This window comes from Equus caballus, chromosome 17 (assembly GCF_041296265.1).
Source record: "Equus caballus isolate H_3958 breed thoroughbred chromosome 17, TB-T2T, whole genome shotgun sequence".
In the NCBI taxonomy this organism is placed as follows: domain Eukaryota; kingdom Metazoa; phylum Chordata; class Mammalia; order Perissodactyla; family Equidae; genus Equus; species Equus caballus.
The window spans coordinates 17,976,526-17,998,096 of record NC_091700.1 but is presented as its reverse complement, the minus strand read 5'-3'; the positions used below and the strand labels follow the sequence as shown (position 1 = coordinate 17,998,096).

Sequence of the window (21,571 nt, the reverse complement as noted above, 5' to 3'; positions counted from 1 at the left end):
CTTATTTGTAGATTTTCAGTTTATTTAAAATGAACAGCTTGACCATATCACACCCATGAATGTTAAACAGCACCTCAGTTTTTTTTTTAGTTTGAAATATCTGATGGTCAGCAAAAAGATAAAAGGTATCCAAATGCTAAATGATAATAAAAGTATTTTAATGAACAAGTATCATTTCTGCATCATGCATATTTTCCTGGTAAATAGCATTAACAAACATTTTTTTGGTTATTTTAGAAACCATTTCTAACTTCTATGATGCTTACTAAGTCCTAAGCAAGCAGTGCTCCCAGGATTTAAGCAGAAAACTATAAAAGGAAAAGCAACAAGTTGAATAAGAGCTGGTTCAATTTATAAATACAAGCTATAAATGAAATTTACATGGAAAAGTAAAATAGGAAATTCTTACAAGGTTCATAAATAAAGCCAATTCAATTATCTGTGTAATAAGAGAATCAAGGATAAAACAGTGGACAAATCCAGAGAAGAAAACGTTTAAACCAAACGTGTGTTAGTTTAACATTATCCCACTCCATCCCACCAGAAAATCTTTTTCCAAACTGCTGATAACAGAAATTTAACTTTTTTGAGTTCCTTTCATCTCTTTATCCTTCCTTACCATCAGGAAGAGCTACTAAAACCCAATAAAGTAGCTAAAAATTGAAATGGGAATAGAGGCAAAAACAAAAGACCTGGATAATCAAACCTATTAATAACCTGAAATGTACTAAAATTTATAGCTTTATAAAATGATCTAAGAATTGTTTTAATTAACTAGCAGAAAAATCAGACATAGAAATATGTTAATAATACAGATTAAATATAAAAGTATGCGCAGTATCTGTAGTACTAATATGAATAGCACAAAAAATAATCCTCAGGTATATAAAAACAAGATGCTTACATCTTGGACAAACAAGGAAAGTTTCAACACGTCTCTTTTCCTCCCACTTTCATCTTACTCTTGAATTAAAGGAAAATATTAACCAACATATTTGAACTATACCTGTTTCAAATTAATTGCAATCACAGGTTGGTTACAGAAAGAAGAGTTTGGCAAAAATCAATGAAAGCGTTCTGTGAGAATGAATTGGCTCTACAGAATTTACAATAGGAATATTGTGGACTTTACTATTATTTGTGAATTCTTTACTGCACATTCTTTATATCACAAAACTTTTTAATAAACTTATTGTACTAAAAAAATAAAAGGAATATGAGATAAGACACGATACCTGAATATCTTTCTTGACTGGTTTAGCTTTGTTATCTGTAATTTTCTTCCTAAATTCGAGAAGAACTTCTTTACAGTCCTCAAGATGAACTTCAGGCTCCCAGGTGTCATCCTCTGATGTATAGCCTTTCCATCGCACTTTGTAAAGGATTTTACCCTGTCATATAAATTAAAAACAGGCAAATAAAGAACTTGATTAAATTTCTAAAAACATACAATTGCTGAGACTATATCAAACTAAAAAGTGTCTGCACAGCATAGAAAATCATGAACAAAATGAAAAGGCAACTGACTGAATGGGAAAATATTTGTAAATCATAAGAGGTTAATATCCAAAAAATATATAAAGAACTCATCTATCTCAATAGCAAAAAATCAAACAATCTGATTAAAAAACAGGCAGAAGATCTGAACAGACATTTTTCCAAAGAAGACATACAGATGGCCAACAGGCACATGAAAAGATGCCCAGCATCACTAATTGTCAGGGAAATGCAAATGAAAACCACAATGAGATATCACCTCATACTTGTTAGAAGGACTACTATCAAAAAGATAAGAGGGGCTGGCCATGGGGCCGAGTGGTTAAGTTCTCGCACTCTGCTTCGGTGGCCCAGGCTTTTGCCAGTTTGGATCCTGGGCGTGTACCTGGCAACGCTCATCAAGCCATGCTAAGGCGGTGTTCGACATGCCACAACTAAAAGGACCCACAAGTAAAATATATAACTATGTACTGGGGGGCTTTGGGGGGAAGAAAAACTGGAAATTAAAAAAACCTTAAAAAAAAAAAGATAAGTATTGGTGAGGATGTGGAGAAAAGGGAACCCTTATATACTGTTGGTGGCAATATAAACTGGTACAGCCACTAAGGAAAACAGAAAGGAGATTTCTCAAAAAATTAAAAACAGAACTATCATATGATCCAGCAATTCCACTTCTGGGTATTTATTCCAAGAAAATGAAAACACTTAACTTGAAAAGATATATGTACCCCCATGTTCACTGCAGCATTATTTACTATAGCCAAGATATGGAAACAACCTAAGTGTCCATCAATGGATGGATAAACAAAAATGTGGTATATACAATATGGAATATTATTCAGCAATAAAAAAGGAAATCTTGCCACTTGTGACAACAAAGAAAAACCTCAAGGGCACTATGCTAAGTGAAATAAGGCAGACAAACAAACACAAATACTGTATCATCTTACTTATATGTGGAATCTAAAAACAAAAAAAAACCAACCAACCAACCAAAAGCTCACAGATACAGAGAACAGACTGGTGGTTTCCAGTGGCGGGGGGGGGGGGGCGGGGGGGTGGGGGATGGAAGAAATGGGTGAAAGGGGTCAAAAGGTACAAACTTCAAGTTATAAAATAAGTCCTGGGATGTAACACACAGCATCAGTGACTATAATTAATAATACTGTATTGCATATTTAAAAGTTGCTAAGAAAGCAGATGTTAAAAGTTCTCATCACAAGAAAAACAAATTGTTTTGTAACTACATAAGGTGATGGATGTTAACTAGGCTTACTGTGATGATCATTTTGCAATGTATACAGATATCAAATCATTATATCGTATACCTGAAACTAATATAAGTCAATTACACCTCAATTTAAACATTCTAAAATTAATAAAAACCACAGTATCATTGATCCATTTTTCATAAACCAAAATCTGAGGTCTTATTCTAATTATATAAGCAATGCATAATCTTTGAAAATCAGTGGAAAATAGGAAAAACCAAATAAAAGTCACCCAGAGATACTGACAACAATTTGATCTATTTCATTCATCTTTTGTATTTATAAATTTATATTTTATATATATATATATATATATATATTTTTTGGTGAGGAAGATTGTTGCTGAGCTAACATCTGTGCCAATCTTCTATATTGTATGCGAGACACCACCACAGCATGCCTTGATGAGTGGTGTGTAAGTCCATGCCTGGGATCAGAACCCATGAACCCCAGGCCACTGAAGTGGAGCATGTGAACTTAACCATTACGTCATGAGGCTGGCCCTTAACATATATTTTTAAGAACACTGGGATAATATCATTTTTATCTTGCTTTTTCACATATATCAAGAACTTCTTGTTTCAATATTTCTCAAAAACATGAGTTTTAGTGACTGAACATTATTCCATCACATAAATACAACAAAAAACACAGTGAAAACTCTCCCTTTGGAAACCAAAAGTTCCTTTGATTGTTTGCAATTTTTGTTTTTATAAATAAAGCTGTAATATACTTGCACATCTCTGATGTTAGAATAAATTCCAAAAGAGAGATCAACGGGATCAATTATAAAGCCATGTGAAGATTGTTAAAATACATTGCCAAATGCCTTTCAGCAAAGAGGATCCAATTTACACTTCCACAAGATACAAGAGCTGATCATCTCTCAGTGCTAGGGGTCAGCAAACTACAGCAAGTCTTGCCTCCTTTTTTGCCCATCCTGTGAGCTAAGAATGGTGTTACATTTTTAAATGTTGACAACAAATAAAAGAAGAATGACAGTTATAGCAAGTGCTTTACAATGTGTTGTGCACTGTCTAAACCTTGGCATTTATAGCTCATTTAATCTTTACAACAATCCTGTGAAGTACTATTATTCCTTTTATGGATGAGAAAACTGAAGGTTCTATATAACATAACTAGTAAAGATGACACAGCTAACGAATAGTTCAGCTGAAATTCAAACCCGAGGCCTGAGCTTTAACGTGCTTCTGCATATGAAAGTCATTTAACACTGCAAGGGCAGTATGTTTAAGTGCCAAAGGCAGATGCAGATAACACACTCCAGTGAGTTCTCAAGAGACATCCCTGTCTTTAAGAGAAGGAAGATCTTTTTAGGAGATTGAGGTCACGTTTCTACCATGATAGGGAACAGTAACTTTAAACCCCAATTTTGCCTCTCAACCCATGAAATCTAAAATAGTATATGGCGATTTACAAAGAAAGTCTGCCAACTTCCGCTCTACACCACGTCTACTTACAAAATTATCATTAAGCCATTTACACTTTTTCTTTAAAAAATTACCTGTTACATGCCTTCTTTCACCACTGCTTTTCAACATTGTATTCAAGTTCTAGCCAGAGCAATTAGATAAGAATAAGATATAAAAGGCATTCAAGTTGGAAAGGAGGAAGTAAAACTATATTCATAAATGATATGATTCTATATAAAGAAACTCCCAAAGAATCCACAAGAAAATAACTAGATCTAATAAACAAATTCAGCAAAGTTGCAGGGTACAAGACGAATGCACAAAAATTAGTTGTGTTTCTATACACCTGCAATGCATAATCCAAATGGGAAATTAAGAAAGCAATTCCATGTACAATAGCATCTAAGAGAATAAAATACTTAGGAATAAATTAATAAAGGAGGTAAAAGACTTGCACACTAAAAACTACAAAACATTGCTGAAATTAAAGAAGACAAATTAGTGGAAAGATATCTGTGTTTTTAGGTAGCAAGACTTAATACTGTTAAGATCTCAACACTATCCAAAGCAATCTACAGATTCAATGCAATCTCTCTAAGAATTCCAATAGCCTTGTTTACAAAAATAGAAAAGTGAATCCTCAGATTCATACGCAACTGCAAGATGCCCTGAATAGCCAAAGCAATCTTGAAGAAAATGAAGTCAAAGAACTCACACTTCTTAATTTCAAAACTTACTACAAAGCTATAGTAATCAACAGTATGGTACTAGCATAAGGACAGGCATAGAGAGACTCCAAAAATAAACCTATACATCTATGGCAAATTGATTCTTGATAAGGGTGCTAAGTCCAAGCAAGAAGAAACAAACTGTGCTGGTGTTACTGCACAAAACTGGGGTTCTCTGCCTGATGTGCATAAACAAGTCAATTAGTTACAGCATCAGCCTCTTGGGGGAGAGAGCAGCTTTATTCTGTGAGTTTGACTTGCAGGGAGACAGGGGGCACAGGCCCTCACATGCATCTCCCTGATTCAGGATGTGGGGCAAAACCTAAGAGATTTTGGAGAACAGGCCGGCACACAGAAACGCTGGTGGGACAGGTTTTGATTGGTGGGCATTGGGCATTTATGGTGAGGTTTTAAACATTTATGACAGGGTTCTCAACTTTTATGATGAGGTGGGGAAAGAATTTTAACACCGGATCTTCCTGAATGAGGAACCCCTTGCTTCTGATAAGAATCCAACTTTTGGGGCCAGCCTGGTGGCGCAGCGGTTAAGTTTGCACCTTCCACTTCTCGGCGGCCCGGGGTTTGCTGGTTTGGATCCCAGGTGCGGACATGGCACCGCTTGGCAAACGCCATGCTGTGGTAGGCGTCCCACATATAAAGTAGAGGAAGATGGGCACAGATGTTAGCTCAGGGCCATTCTCCCTCAGCAAAAAGAGGAGGACTGGCAGTAGTTAGATCAGGGCTAGTCTTCCTCAAAAAAAAAAGAACAATCCAACTTTCAAGTTCTGGTCTTGTCCTGGCCCTTGGGTTCCATGGGAAGGAGGATTTCTGGTTTTGAGGGCATTTCAGGTCATGATTTCTTCTCTCGTGCATGCCCTGGCTACATGACTTTTTAGATTTTCTCAAAGACAATTCTTTTTTTTGTTTGTTTGTTTGTTTTGTTTTTGGTTTTTTTTTATTGAGTTGATAGGTTACAATCTTGTGAAATTTCAATTGTACATTAATGTTTGTCAGTCATGTTGTAGGTGCACCACTTCACCCTTTGTGCCCAGCCCCCACCCCACCTTTCCCCTGGTATCCACTAAACTGTTCTTGGTCCATAGTTTTAAATTTCTCATATGAGTGGAGTCATACACAGATTATCTTTCTCTTGCTGGCTTATTTCACTTAACATAATTCTCTCAAGGTCCATCCATGTTATTGCAAATGGAATGATTTTGTTCTGTTTAGCAGCTGAGTAGTATTCCATTGTATATATGTACCACATCTTCTTTATCCATTCGTCTGTTGATGGGCACTTAGGTTGCTTCCACGTCTTGGCTATTGTAAACAGTGCTGCAATAAACATTGGGGTGCACAGGACTTTTGGGATTGCTGACTTCAGGCTCTTTGGATAAATACCCAGTAGTGGGATGGCTGGATAGTATGGTAGTTCTATTTTTAATTTTTTGAGGAATCTCCATACTGTTTTCCATAGTGGCTGCACCAGTTTGCATTCCCACCAGCAGTGTATGAGGGTTCCTTTTTCTCCGCAACCTCTCCAACATTTGTTGCTATTAGTTTTAGATATTTTTGTCATTCTAACGGGTGTAAGGTGATATCTTAGTGTAGTTTTGATTTGCATTTCCCTGATGATCAGCATCTTTTCATGTGCCTATTGGCCATCAGTATATCTTCTTTGGAGAAATGTCTGTTCATGTCTCCTGCCCATTTTTTGATTGGGTTGTTTGACGTTTTGTGATTGAGTTGTGAGAGTTCTTTATATATTAAGGATATTAAGCCTTTGTCAGATATATGACTTGCAAATATTTTTTCCCAGTTAGTGGGTTGTTTTTTTGTTTCAATCCTGTTTTCATTTGCCTTGAAGAAGCTCTTTAATCTGATGAAGTCCCATTTGTTTATTCTTTCTATTGTTTCCCTTCTCTGAGAAGGCATGGTGTCCGAAAAGATCCTTTTAATACTGATGTCAAAGAGTGTACTGCCTACGTTTTCTTCCAGAAGCCTTATGGTTTCAGGTCTCACCTTTAGGTCTTTAATCCATTTTGAGTTTATTTTGGTGAATGGTGAAAAAGAATGGTCAATTTTCATTCTTTTACATGTGGCTCAAAGACAATTCTTAATCACTCTGTTGATAAGAGATGGGTTGGTTGAATTGGTCCTGAAGTCCCCACGGTTACACTGGGACAAGTGAATTTCTACATGCAAAAGAATGAAGCTGGACCGCTACTTCACATCATATACAACAATTACCTCAAAATGGATCAAAGACCTAAACTTAAGAGGTAAAACCACAAAATTCTTAGAAGAAAACAAAGGAAAAGCTTCATGGCATTGCATTTGGCAATGATTTCTTGGATATGACACCAAAAGCACAAACAAAAGAAAAAATAGTAAAAAGGACTTCAAAATTAAAAACTTTTCTGCATCAAAGAACATTATCAACACAGTGAAAAGGCAACCCACAGAACTAGAGAAAATATTTGCAAATCACATCTGAAAGGGATTAATATCCAGAATATATAAACAACCCCTACAACTCAAAAACAAGTCAGACAATCCACCTAAAAATGGGCAAAGGACTTGAATAGACATTTTTCCAAAGAAGATATACAAATGGCCAATAAGCACATGGAAAGATGCTCAACCTCATTAGTCCTTAGGGAAATGCAAATCAAAACCATGAGGCACTACTTCATACCTACTAGGTGGCTATAATCAGAAACACGGAAAATAATGTGTTGGTGAGGATGTGAAGAAATTAGAACCTTCATACACTGGTGGTGGGAATGTAAAATAGTACACCTGCTGTGGAAAACAGTTTGACAGTTCCCAAAAAAACCCCAGAATTACCTCATGACCCAGCAATTCCACTCCTAAGTATACAGCCCAAAGAACTGAAAACAGGGACTCAAACAGGTATCCGTAAGCCCATGTTCAGTGCAGCATTATTCATAATAGCCCAAAAGTGGAACCAACCCAAGTGTCCATCAACAAATGAAAGGATAAACAAAGCATGGGATACGCAAACAATGGAATATTATTCAGCCTTAAGAGAGAAGGAAATTCTGACAAATGCTACAACATGGACGAACCTTGAAAACACTATGCTAGGCAAAATAAGGTGGACAAAGGACAAATATTGTATGATTCCACTCATATGAAGTACCTAGAATAGGCAAATTCATAGAGAGAGAAAGTAGAATGGTGGCTGCCAGGAGCTGAAGGGAGGAGGAACAGGGAATGATTGTTTGACAGGGACAGAGTTTCAGTTTGGGAAGATGAGAAAGTTCTGGAGATGGATGGTGGGGATGGCTGCACATGAATGTGAATGTACTTAATGCCACTGAATGGTACACTTAAAAATGGTTTAAATTGCAAATTTTAAGATATCCATATAAAAATATGGATATAAAACTACAATAAAGTTTTTTTTAAATAATCTGTTGTGTCCTGTGCCCATTTTCTCGCTCATTTATAATAATTAAAAAAAATTGCATGGCTATTAAATCTTTGTCATAGCATCCCAAATTTTTGCTTCTCCAGATTTCTGGCTTATCTTTTCTGCTCAATACCCAATCTTACTGAGAAGATACTCACAAAATAGTTTTCCACATAAACTGCAGAGTACCATTCTAGCTATCCACTGAACCCTTGCTCATTTTATTCACACAACCACCACGACAACAAACATCCCAGGCTGAGTGCAAGCACTGCTCCTTTCCATTTTACCCTTCCATCATGCCCACACTGCCCTTCAATCACTCTGCCATCTGCAGAAAGACCAAGCCACAGCATCTAGTAGGATTAGAAACTAAGAAATAATGGAAAAAGAGGAGACTTAGACTCTTAACCTTTAAAGATAATCCTGAAAATCCTTATAAATTTAAAATAGTAAGAGTGTATACATCAATATAGTTTTACAGTTCAGCTACATAAGTGGGCAGCGATACATTGATTATATCAGCCAAGAATGTATGCAAATTCTTTTTAGCAAAAAGACTACTGTTATATACAACTTTGTAAGAGCTTCTATGAAATCTAGTTAAAACTGAAAAAACTAAACAAAGAAGAGACAGCATGGTTATTGAAGAAGCCTGTATGAACAGAAGAGAAAGAAAGAAATCTCAGTCAGTGCTATGCAGTACTGCCTTAAAGAAAGCAGTATGCTTGACTTGTAGAAGCATCATGTGAACAGTTACATGGTGGCCTGCAGGAACATGCTAACTTATCCAATAATAGGGCACGGAAACAAATGATCTTAATTTAATACGGGCCAGAATATTTTTGTGTGTAAATCTGTGGTAATTTTTTTACTCAATGTAGCTTTTAAAGAACACTATTTACTTTCAAATGAGCCAGAAAAAAATGTGCATAAATAGAGAAAAAAGATAAAGCAAACATTAACAACTGGAGAATTTAGGTGAAGGTAAATGGAAGATTAAATATGATTCTTGCAACTTTTCTGATAATTTAAAAAAAACGGTGAAGGAGTGTCATCAGCATCATGGCGAAGTGAGTTCTCCCAGTAATCTTGCCACTCCACCATACAATGAAAAAGACATCCATATTCCAACAAAGGACATGCACAAAAGACGTCTGAGAGACCCACACAGCCATACGTCAGAGGGCAGACAGGCTGGAGCCCCCTGGAGGAGGTGGAATGGGCTAAGAGAAAACTTCGCTCCCTCCCCAAAAGACTGCAATCTGGGACTGTGCAGGGCCTCCAAGAGGGAAGGAACAGAGAAGGGCTGCTCATTCACGGGAACATCAAAGATCCCCGAGGTCCCTCGCAGTGTAAGGGAAAGCCCCTACCAAGGTGAGTAGCTATCACAGGGGTGACCTCAACAAGCCAACACCCCAGGAGAGCAGATACCAAGAATAGAGTAAGCCAGCCCACAGGAGTGTGAGGAAAAAAGCGCCTTCCCCCACCCCAACTGCCCAGCACCAGCTCCACTGCCTGGGATTCCCGCACATTGCAGAAAGCTCAGAATACACAGATCTTTACTCCCACCCAGTGGCAACAGGTGCTGACTGTGACCAAATAATACCAGGATGTGAAAGAGCAAAGCCACCCCCTCTAGCAACATCAAAAATGATATTAAATCTCCAGACCAAAAAGAAAATGACTAGTCAGAAATCAGTCCTGAGGACAGAGAAATATGGAACCTAAATGACAGAGAATTCAAAATAGCTATCATCAAAAAACTCAACAAGTTAAAAGAGAATGTAGAGAAACAATTTAATGAGTTCAGGAGCTACCTCACAAAAGAGACTGAAACTACAAAGAAAAATCAACCAGAAATATTGGAGACGAAACACACAATGGATAAAATAAAACAAAATATGGATTCCCTGAAGGCTCGAGTGAACATCGTAGAGGAGTGAATCAGCATAATTGAGAACAGACATGTTGAAATGCCCCAGATAGAGGAGGAGAAAGAATTAAGACTAAAAAGAAATGAAAGAAGTCTCCGAGAAATATATGACGCAACTAGGAAATGCAACATAAAAATTACAGGTACTCAAGAAGGAGAAGAGGAGGAGAGTAGAGCAGAACGGTTGTTCAAAGAAATAACAGCAGGCAACTTCCCAAACGTGGGGAAAGAGATGGAAATCCATGTGGAAAAAGCTACCAGACACCCTAAATATGTCAATGTAAAAAGACCTACTGCAAGGCATGTAGTAGTAAAACTGGCAAAATGACAAAGATAGAATACTAAGGGCAGCAAGGCAGAAGAAAATAACCTATAAACGAAGCCCTATCAGGCTTTCAGTGGATTTCCCTGCAGAAACCTCACAGGCTGGGAGAGACTGGAATGACATATTCCAATCTTTGAAGGACAAAAACTTTCAGCCAAGAATACTCCACCCAGCAAAAATATCCTTCAGATATGATAGAGAAATAAAAACTTTCCCAGATAAACAAAAGCTAAGGGAGTTCGTAGACATGAGATGCCCTACAAGAAATCCTCAAGAAGGCCCTCATACCTGAAAAAAAAGGGGGGGGGGGGTGAAGGGGTTAAAAAGTATGGAATAAGGAGAAAAATAATTGGACAAATCAGAAAACTGTAGCTATAGGTTAGAACAGGTTAGCAAATACTCAAGTACAGCATTAAAGACAAAGGGAAGGGAAACACCAAAAACAAACATAATTTTGTCATTTTAACCACAAACTCACAACACAAGGTGGAATAAGATGTGAGAAAACAACTTCAGAGGGGAAGAGGAAAGGGACTGAATTGGCTTAGTGTAAGGAAATAAGAGGCCATCAGAAAATGGACTATCTATGAGATTTTGAATACAAACCTCATGGTAACCACTAAACAAAAAAGCAGAAAAGAGACACAAATAATAAGGAGAAAACAAAGAAACACAATATAAAAACCTACCTATCCGAATTGGTAGTCCGAAATACACAGGACGAGAAATCAAGGAAATGGAGGAGAATCGGAAAACAAGTGACAAAACGGCAGCATTAAGCCCTCATATATCGATAATCACCCTAAACGTAAAAGGACTGAATTCTTCAGTAACAAGACACAGAGTGGAGAGATGGATCAAAGAACAAGACCCAACAATATGCTGCCTCCAGGAAACATACCTCAGCTCCAATGACAAACACAGGCTCAGAGTGAAGGGATGGAAGACGATACTCCAAGCTAATGGCAAACAAAAGAAAGCAGGTGTTGCCATCCTTATATCAGACAAAGCAGACTTCAAGATAAGTCAGGTAAAGAGAGACAAAGAGGCACGGTATATAATAGTCAAAGGGACAGTCCATCAAGAAGAAATAACAATTGTAAATATTTATGCACCCAACACAGGAACACCAAAGTACATAATGCAAGTATTAACAAACCTAAAAGGAGATATCAACAACAACACAATAACAGTAGGGGACCTCAACACTCCACTCACATCAACAGATAGATCATCCAGACAGAAAATCAACAGCGAAACAGTGGAATTAAAAGAAAAGCCAGACCAGTTGGACTTAGACATATACAGAACACTCCATCCAAAAACAGCAGAATAAACATTCCTCTCAAGTGAGCACAGAACATTCTCAAGGATAGACAAGATGCTGGGAAACAAGGCAAGCCTCAACACATTTAAGAAGATTGAAATAATTTAAAAAGGATCTTTTCTGATCACAATACTATGAAGCTAAAAATTAATTACAAGAAAAAAGCTGAGAAAAGGACAAGGATGTAGAGACTAAATAACATGCTATTGAACAAACAATGGATCATTGAAGAAATCAAAGGAAAAATAAAAAAATATTTGTGGACAAATGAAAATGAAAACATACCATACCAACTCATATGAGATGCAGCAAAAGCTGTATTAAGAGGGAAATTCATCACAATACAGGCTCACCTTAACAAACAAGAAAAATCCCAAATAAACAATCTCAAACTATACCTAATTGAATTAGAAAAAGAAGAACAAAGCCCAAAGTCAACAGAAGTCGAGAAATAATAAAAATCAGAGCAGAAACAAATGCTATTGAAACAAAAAAGGCATGAGAAAGGATCAATGGAACAAAGAGCTGGTTCTTTGAGAAGATAACAAAATTGACAAACTCCTAGCCAGAGTTACAAAGAAAAAAACAGAGAAAGCTCAGATAGATAAAACTAGAAATGAAAAAGGAGAAATGACAATGAATACCACAAAAATACAACGGATTATAAGACAACACTACAAAAAGCTATAAGCCAACAAAATGGACAATCTAGAGGAAATGGATAAATTGTTAGACTCTCAAAACCTCCCAAAGCTGAATCAAGAAGAAACAGATAATGTGAATTACATGTAAAGACATTGAAACAGTAAGCAAAAGCATCCCCAAAACTAAAAGCCCAGGACGAGGTGGTTTCCCTGGAGAATTCTAGCAAACTTTCAGAGAGGATTTAATACCTATCCTTCTCAAGCTATTCCAGGAAAACTACAGGCCAATATCGCTGATGAATAGAGATGCAAAAATCCTCAACAAAATACTGGCAACCGGAATACAGAAATACATCAAAAAGATCATACATCATGATCAAGTGGGATTTATACCAGGGACACAGGGATGGTTCACATCCACAGATTAATCATTGTGATACACCACATTAACAAAATGAGGAATAAAAACCACATGATCATCTCAACAGCCGGAGAGAAAGCATGTGACAAGCTCCAATAGCCATTTATGATAAAAAAAAAAAAAAACACCTCTGAACAAAATGGGGATAGAAGGAAACTACTTCAACATGGTAAAGGCCATATATGACAAACCCACAGCCAACATCATACTCAATGGGGAAAAACTGAACATCGAACGTCATCCCTCTGAGAACAGGAACAAGACAAGGATGCCCACTAACACCACTCTTACTCAACATAGTACTGGAGGCTTTGGCCAGAGCAATTAGGAAAGAGAAAGGGATAAAAGGAATCCAAACAGGGAGTGAATAAACGAAATCCCTGCAGATTGCAGACGACATGATCTTATATATAGAAAACCCTAAAGAATCCATCAGAGAACTATTAGAAATAATTAACAATTACAGTAAAGTTACAGGGTACAAAATCAACTTAAGAAAATCAGTTGCATTTCTATACTCTAATAACAAACTTACGGAAAAAGAACTCAAGAATACAATTCAATTTACAAGCACAACATAAAGAATGAATTATCTAAGAATAAATTTAACCAAGGAGGTGAAGGACTTACACAATGAAAACTCTAAAACATCACTGAAAGAAATAAGTGATGACGTAAAGAGGGGCCGGCCCCATGGCTGAGTGGTTAAGTTCACGTGCTCCACTGCAGCAGCCCAGGGTTTCGCTGGTTCGAATCCTGGGCGCAGACATGGCACTGCTCATCAAGCCATGCTGAGGTGGCATCCCACATGCCACAACTAGAGGGACCCACAACTAAGAATATACAACTATTTACTGGGGGGCTTTGGGGAGAAAAAGGAAAAAATAAAAATCTTTAAAAAAAGAGATGGAAAGAGATTCCGTGCACATGGACTGGAAGAATAACCATAGTTAAAATGTCCATACTACCCAAAGCAATCTACAGATTCAGTGCAATCCCAATCAGAATCCCAATGACATTTTTCACAGAAATAAAACAAAGAATCCTAAAATTCACACGGGGCAACCAAAGACCCTGAATTACTAAAGCAATCCTGAGAAAAAAGAACAAAACTGGAGGCAGCACAATCCCTGACTCCAAAATGTACTACAAAGCCATAGTGATCAAAACAGCATGGTACTGGTGCAAAAACAGGCACACAGATCAATGCAACAGAATCAAAAGCCCAGAAATCAACCCACACAGCTACGGACAGCTAATCTTCAAGAAAGGTGCCAAGAACATAAAATGAAGAAAGGAAAGTCTCTTCAATAAATGGTGTTGGGAAAACTGAACTGAAAGTAGACCATTATCTCATGCCACACGCAAAAATTAACTCAAAATGGATCAAAGACTTGAAGAGAATTCCTGAAACCATAAAACTCATAAAAGATAATATAAGCAGTACACTCTTTGACATTAAATTTAAAGGAATCTTTTTGAATACTGTTTTCTCAAAGGAAACAAAAGAAAAAATAAACAAGTGGGAGTTTATCAGACTAAAGAGCTTCTCCAAGGCAAAAAGAAATTAGGATCAAAACCAAAAGACAACCCACCAATTGGGAGAAAATATTTGCAAATCAAACATCCAACAAGGGGTAAATCTCCATACTATGTAAGGAACTCACAAAACTGAACAAAAAAACAAACAGCCTGATCAAAAAATGGGCAAAGGCTATGAACAGACATTTTTCCAAAGAAGATATACAGATGGCCAATGAACACATGAAAAGATGTTCAACATCATTAATCATCAGGGAAATGCTAATCAAAACTACACTAAGATACCACCTTATGCCTGTTAGAATGGCCATAATCACTAACACTAAAAATAACAAATGTTGGAGAGAGTGTGGAGAAAAGGGAACCCCCATACACTGCTGGTGGGAATGCAAACTGGTGCAGCCACTACGGAAAACAGCACAGAGATTCCTCAAAAAACTAAAAACAGAACTACCATATGACCCAGCTATCCCACTACTGGGTCTACCCAAAAAACTCGAAATCAACAATTCAAGGAGACTTATGCAGCTCTATGCTCACTGCAGTATTATTCACAATAGCCAAGACATGGAAACAATCCAAGTGCTCACTGACTGACGATTGGATAAAGAAGATGTGGTATACATGTACAATGGAATACTACTCAGCCAGAAAAAGACAAAATCATCCCATTTGCAACAACATGGAAGGATCTAGAGGGAATTACGCTAAGCAAAATAAGCCAGTCTGAGAAAGACAAATACCAGATGATTTCACTCATTTGTGGAATATAAACAAACACATGGACAAAGAACACAGTTCAGTGGTTACCAGGGGAAGGGGGGGTGGACACAAGGGGTGAAGGAGAGCACTTATGTGCTGACAGACAAGAAATAATGTACAACTGAAATCTCACAATGATGTAAACTATTATGAACTCAGTAAAAAAGAACAAAAGCAGTCAAAATGTCAGTAAACTTTTACTTCTACAAGTGAAGTTATAAATTTAATGTTAGCTATCAATTAGAATTGATCCAGTTGACAATGCAGATATTAACAACCATTCTCAAATGTTAATGACACATGGCAATTCTAGCTCCAGATTTAATTTACTGATAATTGTTGTCAGCTTTTATTTGAGCAGTTGTTTCATTCGTTCATATCACACGTATTTATTGAGGGTCGGTCTGTGTCAGGAACCTTTGGAGTCTTACGGGTACAGAATACAAAAAAACAGACGAAATCCCTGAGTCACATATCCTTTTATAGGAGTCATGTAGATTCAAATATTGCCCAGGGCTTTGCCATATATTAAGCAATTTCATGAGAGCCCTGGGATTTATAAACATATCCTCAAAATTCCAGAAATAATCTATCTTCTTGGTATCCAAGCTTTCTTTTACCTTAATTGGTGAGCCAAACTCAAAGGCAGTAAATGGTGCTCCTGTCCTCCTAGATCACATACACTAGATAATTAGTTAAAATTTTTTATTAAAAAAATCTCAAAGCCTGTGAGTCTGAGTGCATTATGAAAATAAAAGGTAAAAAAAAAAAAAAAGTGTAATTGTAATAAAGCATTTCAGTAGACTTCAAGTGTGTCAATAATAGAAGTGAAAATATCTGGTCTGTTTTAGTACTGCTTTAAAATCAACAAGGAACATGTCATAAAAAAAAGACAGTTACAGGATGGACCTTGAGTGTATTAAGTGAAATAAGCCAGAGAGAGAAAGACGAACTCTGTATGACTCCACTCATGGGTGGAAGTTAAACACATAGACAAAGAGAACTGATTGGTGGTTACCAGGCGAAAAGGGGGGTGGGGGGAGAGCACAAAGGGTGAAGTGGTGCACCTACAACATGACTAACAATAATGTACAACCGAAATTTCACAAGGTTGTAAACTATCATAATCTTAATAAAAAGTTAAAAAAAAAGACAGTTACAATTATCAACAGCTAGAAATACGAAGAAAGAATAGCCTCTTGCATGCAAATTATTCTCAAATTGCTTTCCCATATGCTTGCAGGTCCAAGTTCCGAAGTAATGACTGGCTTGCTTGCTGGCAGCTGTAGTACTGGTATTAAATAACACAATTAGTCAAGCAAATAGTCAATGTAAAACAATATATGAACATGTAACAGTTAAAGTCGGAAATTCTTTTAAAGCACACCAAACATTTACTAATACTCTCAAATGTTTGGAAATTAAGCAATTTATTTGCACATAATTTACGGAAATTGAAAGATATTTCATCTGAATGAGAACATACTACATAATCTATGAGTTGCAGCTAAACTGAGATTACATGGTAATTTATAGTCTTACAGGTATATAAATTTGAATTTAAAAAAGGTTGAAAAATGATGAGCTTTGTATCTACCTCAAGATGTTAGAAAAAGACCAGTAAATTAAGGGGAAAAAAAAATAAAGAAAAAGTAGAAATTAATGAGATAAAAAACAAATATATAATTTAACATTAAAAAAGGGAAATATCACAACCAACTTTGGTTTATTCTATGAAGACAAAGTTGACTTAACATTAGGAAATCAATTTAATGGAAAAAAGAAAAATAATGCAATCATCTCAAAAGATGCAGAAAAAACTTCATGAAATTCAACATCCATTCATAAGTAGCCAGTAAACTAGAAATAAAAGGGAATTTCTTTAACCAACAAAGAGTAAATACACAAAAATTAATGGTTTTTCTATACACAAGCAATAAACAATAAGAATAAAATTTTTAAAGACAATTTACCACTGCATCAAAATATCAAATATAACTAAAAATAAATTTAATAAAAGATGTTCAAGACCTCAACAGAGAAAGCTATAAACCATTACTGAAAGAAATTAAGTTGATCCTAAATTTATCCATAGATTCAATGCAAATTCCAATAAAAATCTGCAGTTTTCAAGTGTGCAAGGAAACTGACAACTGATTCTAAATTTACAAGGAACGGTTAAAGAATAACAAGAAAGATTTGCTCAACAAAACCTGACCCTTACATTACACTATACACAAAATCAATTCCAAGTGAAGTAAAAAATCTGAAAGGGAAAATAATAGAATGTCTAGAAAAAAAAAAAAGAGACTATCTAGGGTAGGGAAAGATTTCTCAAACCAGACGTAAAAAGTACTCAACACCAAGACAAAGACTAAGTTTTTCTACATTAGCCCTACAAACCTCTGTTCATCAAAGACACAGCAGGAAAAGAGATGTGCAACACATCGCTGACAAAGGACTTGAATCTAGAATATACACAGGACTCCAACAAATCAAGAAAGACAGACAACCCAGTAGAAAAAGAGATCTGAACAGCATTTCATGAAAGTGGATAACTAAATGACCAAGGAAAGAGTATATGAAGAGACGCTCAATTATTTCAACACTGATTACTACGGAGAATAAAGAGAAATACAAACTACAAGCAGGAAATACCATTCTATACCCACCAGTAAGGGCTAGAAATAAGTCCAACATTATCAAGTGTTGAGAGGATATGAAACAAAAGAAATTCTCATAAACCATTAGTAGCAGTGTAAATTGGCACAACTGCTATAAAAAAGTTTCCACTTAAAGGCTGAAGATACATGCGTCCCTTATGTCTGAACAGTTCCACTTCCAGGTGTACATAACCGAGAGAAACGAATGTGCACAATGCACCAGGAGACATGTTCAATAAAGTTTACAGAAGCATTATTCACAATAGATAAAAACTGGAAACAACCCAAACACCCATCAACAGTAGCAGAAAACACAGACAGTAATATATTCATGCAAGTGTACGCTATGTTGCCATGAAAATGAAAGAAACTACAGCTCCACACAGCGTGGATTAAATCTCACAAAGATAGTGTTGAACAAAAAAAGCAAACATATACAAAACAAATATTGTGAGATTCCACTTAAATGAAGGGAATAAAATCAGGTAAAACTAAAGTGTTGAGGAATGCACACTTAGGTGGAAAAATTACAAAGAAAAGCAAGAAAGTAATTAGCATATAGTAATACAGGACAGTGATTCTAGGGGATGGAAACAGGTACCAATTGGAAGGGGATTCAAAAGGGATTCTGGGGCTGGCAGTCTAACACTTCCTGACTTGGGCAGGGGTTACACATGTGTTGCCTTTGTGATCATTCTCTATGTTGTATTATTAAAAAATTTACTTTACGCTAAATAATAGGACCAAATGTCCCCCAAATATCAGAAAAAAGTACCAGTTTTTTATTATACAAAAATGACTCCAATTCAAAATTGAAGCCAAAAACCCAAGATTTCTGTCAGATTTAATTTTTCTGAAAACACAAAAAAATTACATTTAGCAATAAACGGAAAGAACATAGCTAATGCATAAATTCAGTGTTAATACTATTCCCCCCAGCCAACATCCACCATAATGACTGTCTCAGTCTGTAACAGGAAACCATAGACTGGTGGATTACAAACAACAGAAATACCATAAACTGGGAATTTTGATAAGGGGGCCTCATAAACCGCTGTCGGGACCCTTTCGTTTGTCAGCTGGCTGGCTCACTCAAAGATGTTTATAAAGGAACTGCCACAGTCCTGTTCTGCCCAGCTAACACCTTTCATCTTATAAATCACTCTCACAAGAGCACCTAAAAATCCAAGGCCCAGACAACTAGAATTTTTACTCAACTTTACATCATTAAAGTCTAACTCTCCTTTAGTGTCTTAAACATTGAAGTTTCTTAGTTTCATCCACTTTTGACTAGCATATGTCTGAGACTTTAGGTACAGTGCCTAAAATTCTTTGGGACCTGCAAAATTAAATATTCTATGAATACATGCATCATCTTAGTTCTAAAGATATTCTCCTCCTAACAAATATTTTCTAAATATCTTCTCTGTGCCAAAAAGTACTGTTTTAAACGCAGGCGATACAAAAGTCTCAGACTGGCTCCACCTTTCACCTCAAAGCATTTACAACATATTTGGGAAAACTATACAGAAAAACGTTCCTATCTTTACTACACTGCAACCAGCAATAACATCGCTAGCACTGGATTTCAACTACTGATCCCCCAGTGGACGGGAGAACTTTTCAGTGTCAGCAGCCGTCTAAGCTACAATTCATCTCTGTACCCTCAGGACCCAAGCAGCACCTGGCAAACAGTAGTAGATTAAAAAAAAATGCTGAATGAATGGACAAAACAACTAAGACGAGTTGGCACATGACACATGGGAAATAACAGACACTGAAAAGAATACAATATCGAGACTCGACCACCCCGTGGGGCCTCTGGCCAGCTCACACGTATCCCCATCAGATTACTTTCCTACTGTCCATTCTTCTTCACCTCCACCCCCTCCCCTTCACTCCAGCCTCCAGCTCACAATTCATTCACTCATTTAATAATCTGATGTACACTAAGCACTTACTGCAAGCTAGGCAGTGGATCGAGTATCAGTGATACAAACATTAATAAAAATCATATTCTGACAAAGGAACCTACAATCTAGCAGGAAAGACACACATAAAGAACGATAACGTTTTACATGCTAAAACAGGGGTCTACACAAAGCGTTATAAGGGCACAGGTGAGGAAGCACCTCACTCTGCAGGGATCAGGGTCACAAAAGGCTTTCACAGAGAAAAGCTCTAAACTCGGAGGTCTTTGAGAGATGAGCAAGATTTCGCCGGGTGCTGCACAGTGCGACGAGGCCCGCGAGCGTGAGTGTGGCTACAAGTGTGCAAGGCACCGCAGAGGGATGACGACGACCAGGTTGGGAAGACCTGTCACCGCCGCCTGTCGGGTGACACCGTGAGGGCGAATGGGAATTGCTGAAGATTTTTAAAACAGAAAATTCACTGGCGCTACGACAAACACCGAAACGACAGCGCGGCCAATAGACTACGAAGAGGAGGTTCTCTGAGGAGCGCTCCTTCCCAGCCCCGAGACGCGGCCCGCTTCGCGCATCTCAACACTCACGGCCACACAAACCCGGCGCTGGCCGCGCGCCTCCGGGCCCCGCCGCCCCCTCGCCTCCGCGGCGCAGCCCTTCCCGGCGCCGGGAGCCGCGCGCTCCTCCCCCGCGCGCTCCTCTGCCTCCTCGGCTCCGCCCGCCGCGGCCCCACGCGCACCCCCTCGGTCTTCATGTCCAGGATCTTCTCCACCTCGAACACATCCTCCCCGTCCTCCTCGCTGTCCGCTGCGGCCTCCGCGCCTCCCGCGCCTGCGTCCTCTTCGCCCACGGCTCCTACTCCTTCTCCTTCAACCTCCGGCGACTCGCCCTTGCCGTCGGCACCTGAAGCGGGAACTGCAATCACGCTCGCCCCCTCCTCCTCCTCCGTCGCCGCTGCCGCCGCCGCCGCCATAGCAGCAGCTCCGCAAACCGCCCAGGAAAAGCGGCTGCGACACACACGGCGGCGGCCGCTCGCGCTCCGCACCGGCCGTGACGCGGCTGGGAGGGAACGCGCCAATGGCGGGCTCGGGACCCTGGAGCGACGCGCACATCAGCCAATCAGGTGAAGGCGAGCGCGCCGGAGCCTGGGAGCCTCGGAAGCGGGTGGGCGGGCCGAGGGGGGGGCGCTCGGGACGGAAGGGCGGGGCCGCGGCGCTGGCCAGCGAAGAGGGAGGGGCGGGCGCAGGCCCTGGAAGCGGAGGCGGGCTCGCCGCGGGGCCACTGTCTTTCTGCCGCGCGTGGCGGCCTCCGGAGGCTTTCCTCGGAAAAGGAGAGCACCCGCCTGCGCCCCGAGCTGGAGCGGCGAGAAGCAACGCCCAGCGATTCATGGATGTGATGAGACACAGCGCACAAGTGCTGTTATGTTTAGTGAGTATTGTTTAAAGATATAAATTTTAAAGGTTATCAGGTTAAATACCATGTTTTCCAAGTTCTAGTTTTTTTTTCTTTCCATTGAAAATATCAGAGGATACGATAAAAAGATTTTGTCCAGGTTTTGAATGTTGGGAAAATCCACTTAAGGATACAATATTGGACAGTGTCAAGATGGTGGCATAGGCACACTCTGAACTCACCTCCTGCCAGGGAGAAAACAAATT

General features: G+C 38.4%; 1 protein-coding gene across 2 annotated transcripts in view; it reads right to left on the bottom strand.

Moving 5' to 3' along the window:
- The window catches only part of MPHOSPH8 (M-phase phosphoprotein 8), a 60,460-nt gene extending 39,385 nt beyond the window's left edge, over nt 1-21,075 (bottom strand). The window contains exons 1-2 of one of the 2 annotated variants that reach the window (XM_023621330.2): nt 20,653-21,075; nt 1,236-1,391 (exon numbers count right to left, since the gene is read on the bottom strand). In XM_023621330.2, the coding sequence (XP_023477098.2) occupies nt 1,236-1,391; nt 20,653-20,886 (390 nt within the window). In that variant the 5' untranslated portion in view covers nt 20,887-21,075. 2 annotated transcript variants of the gene reach the window in all.
- Between the last annotated feature and the right edge of the window lie 496 nt (nt 21,076-21,571).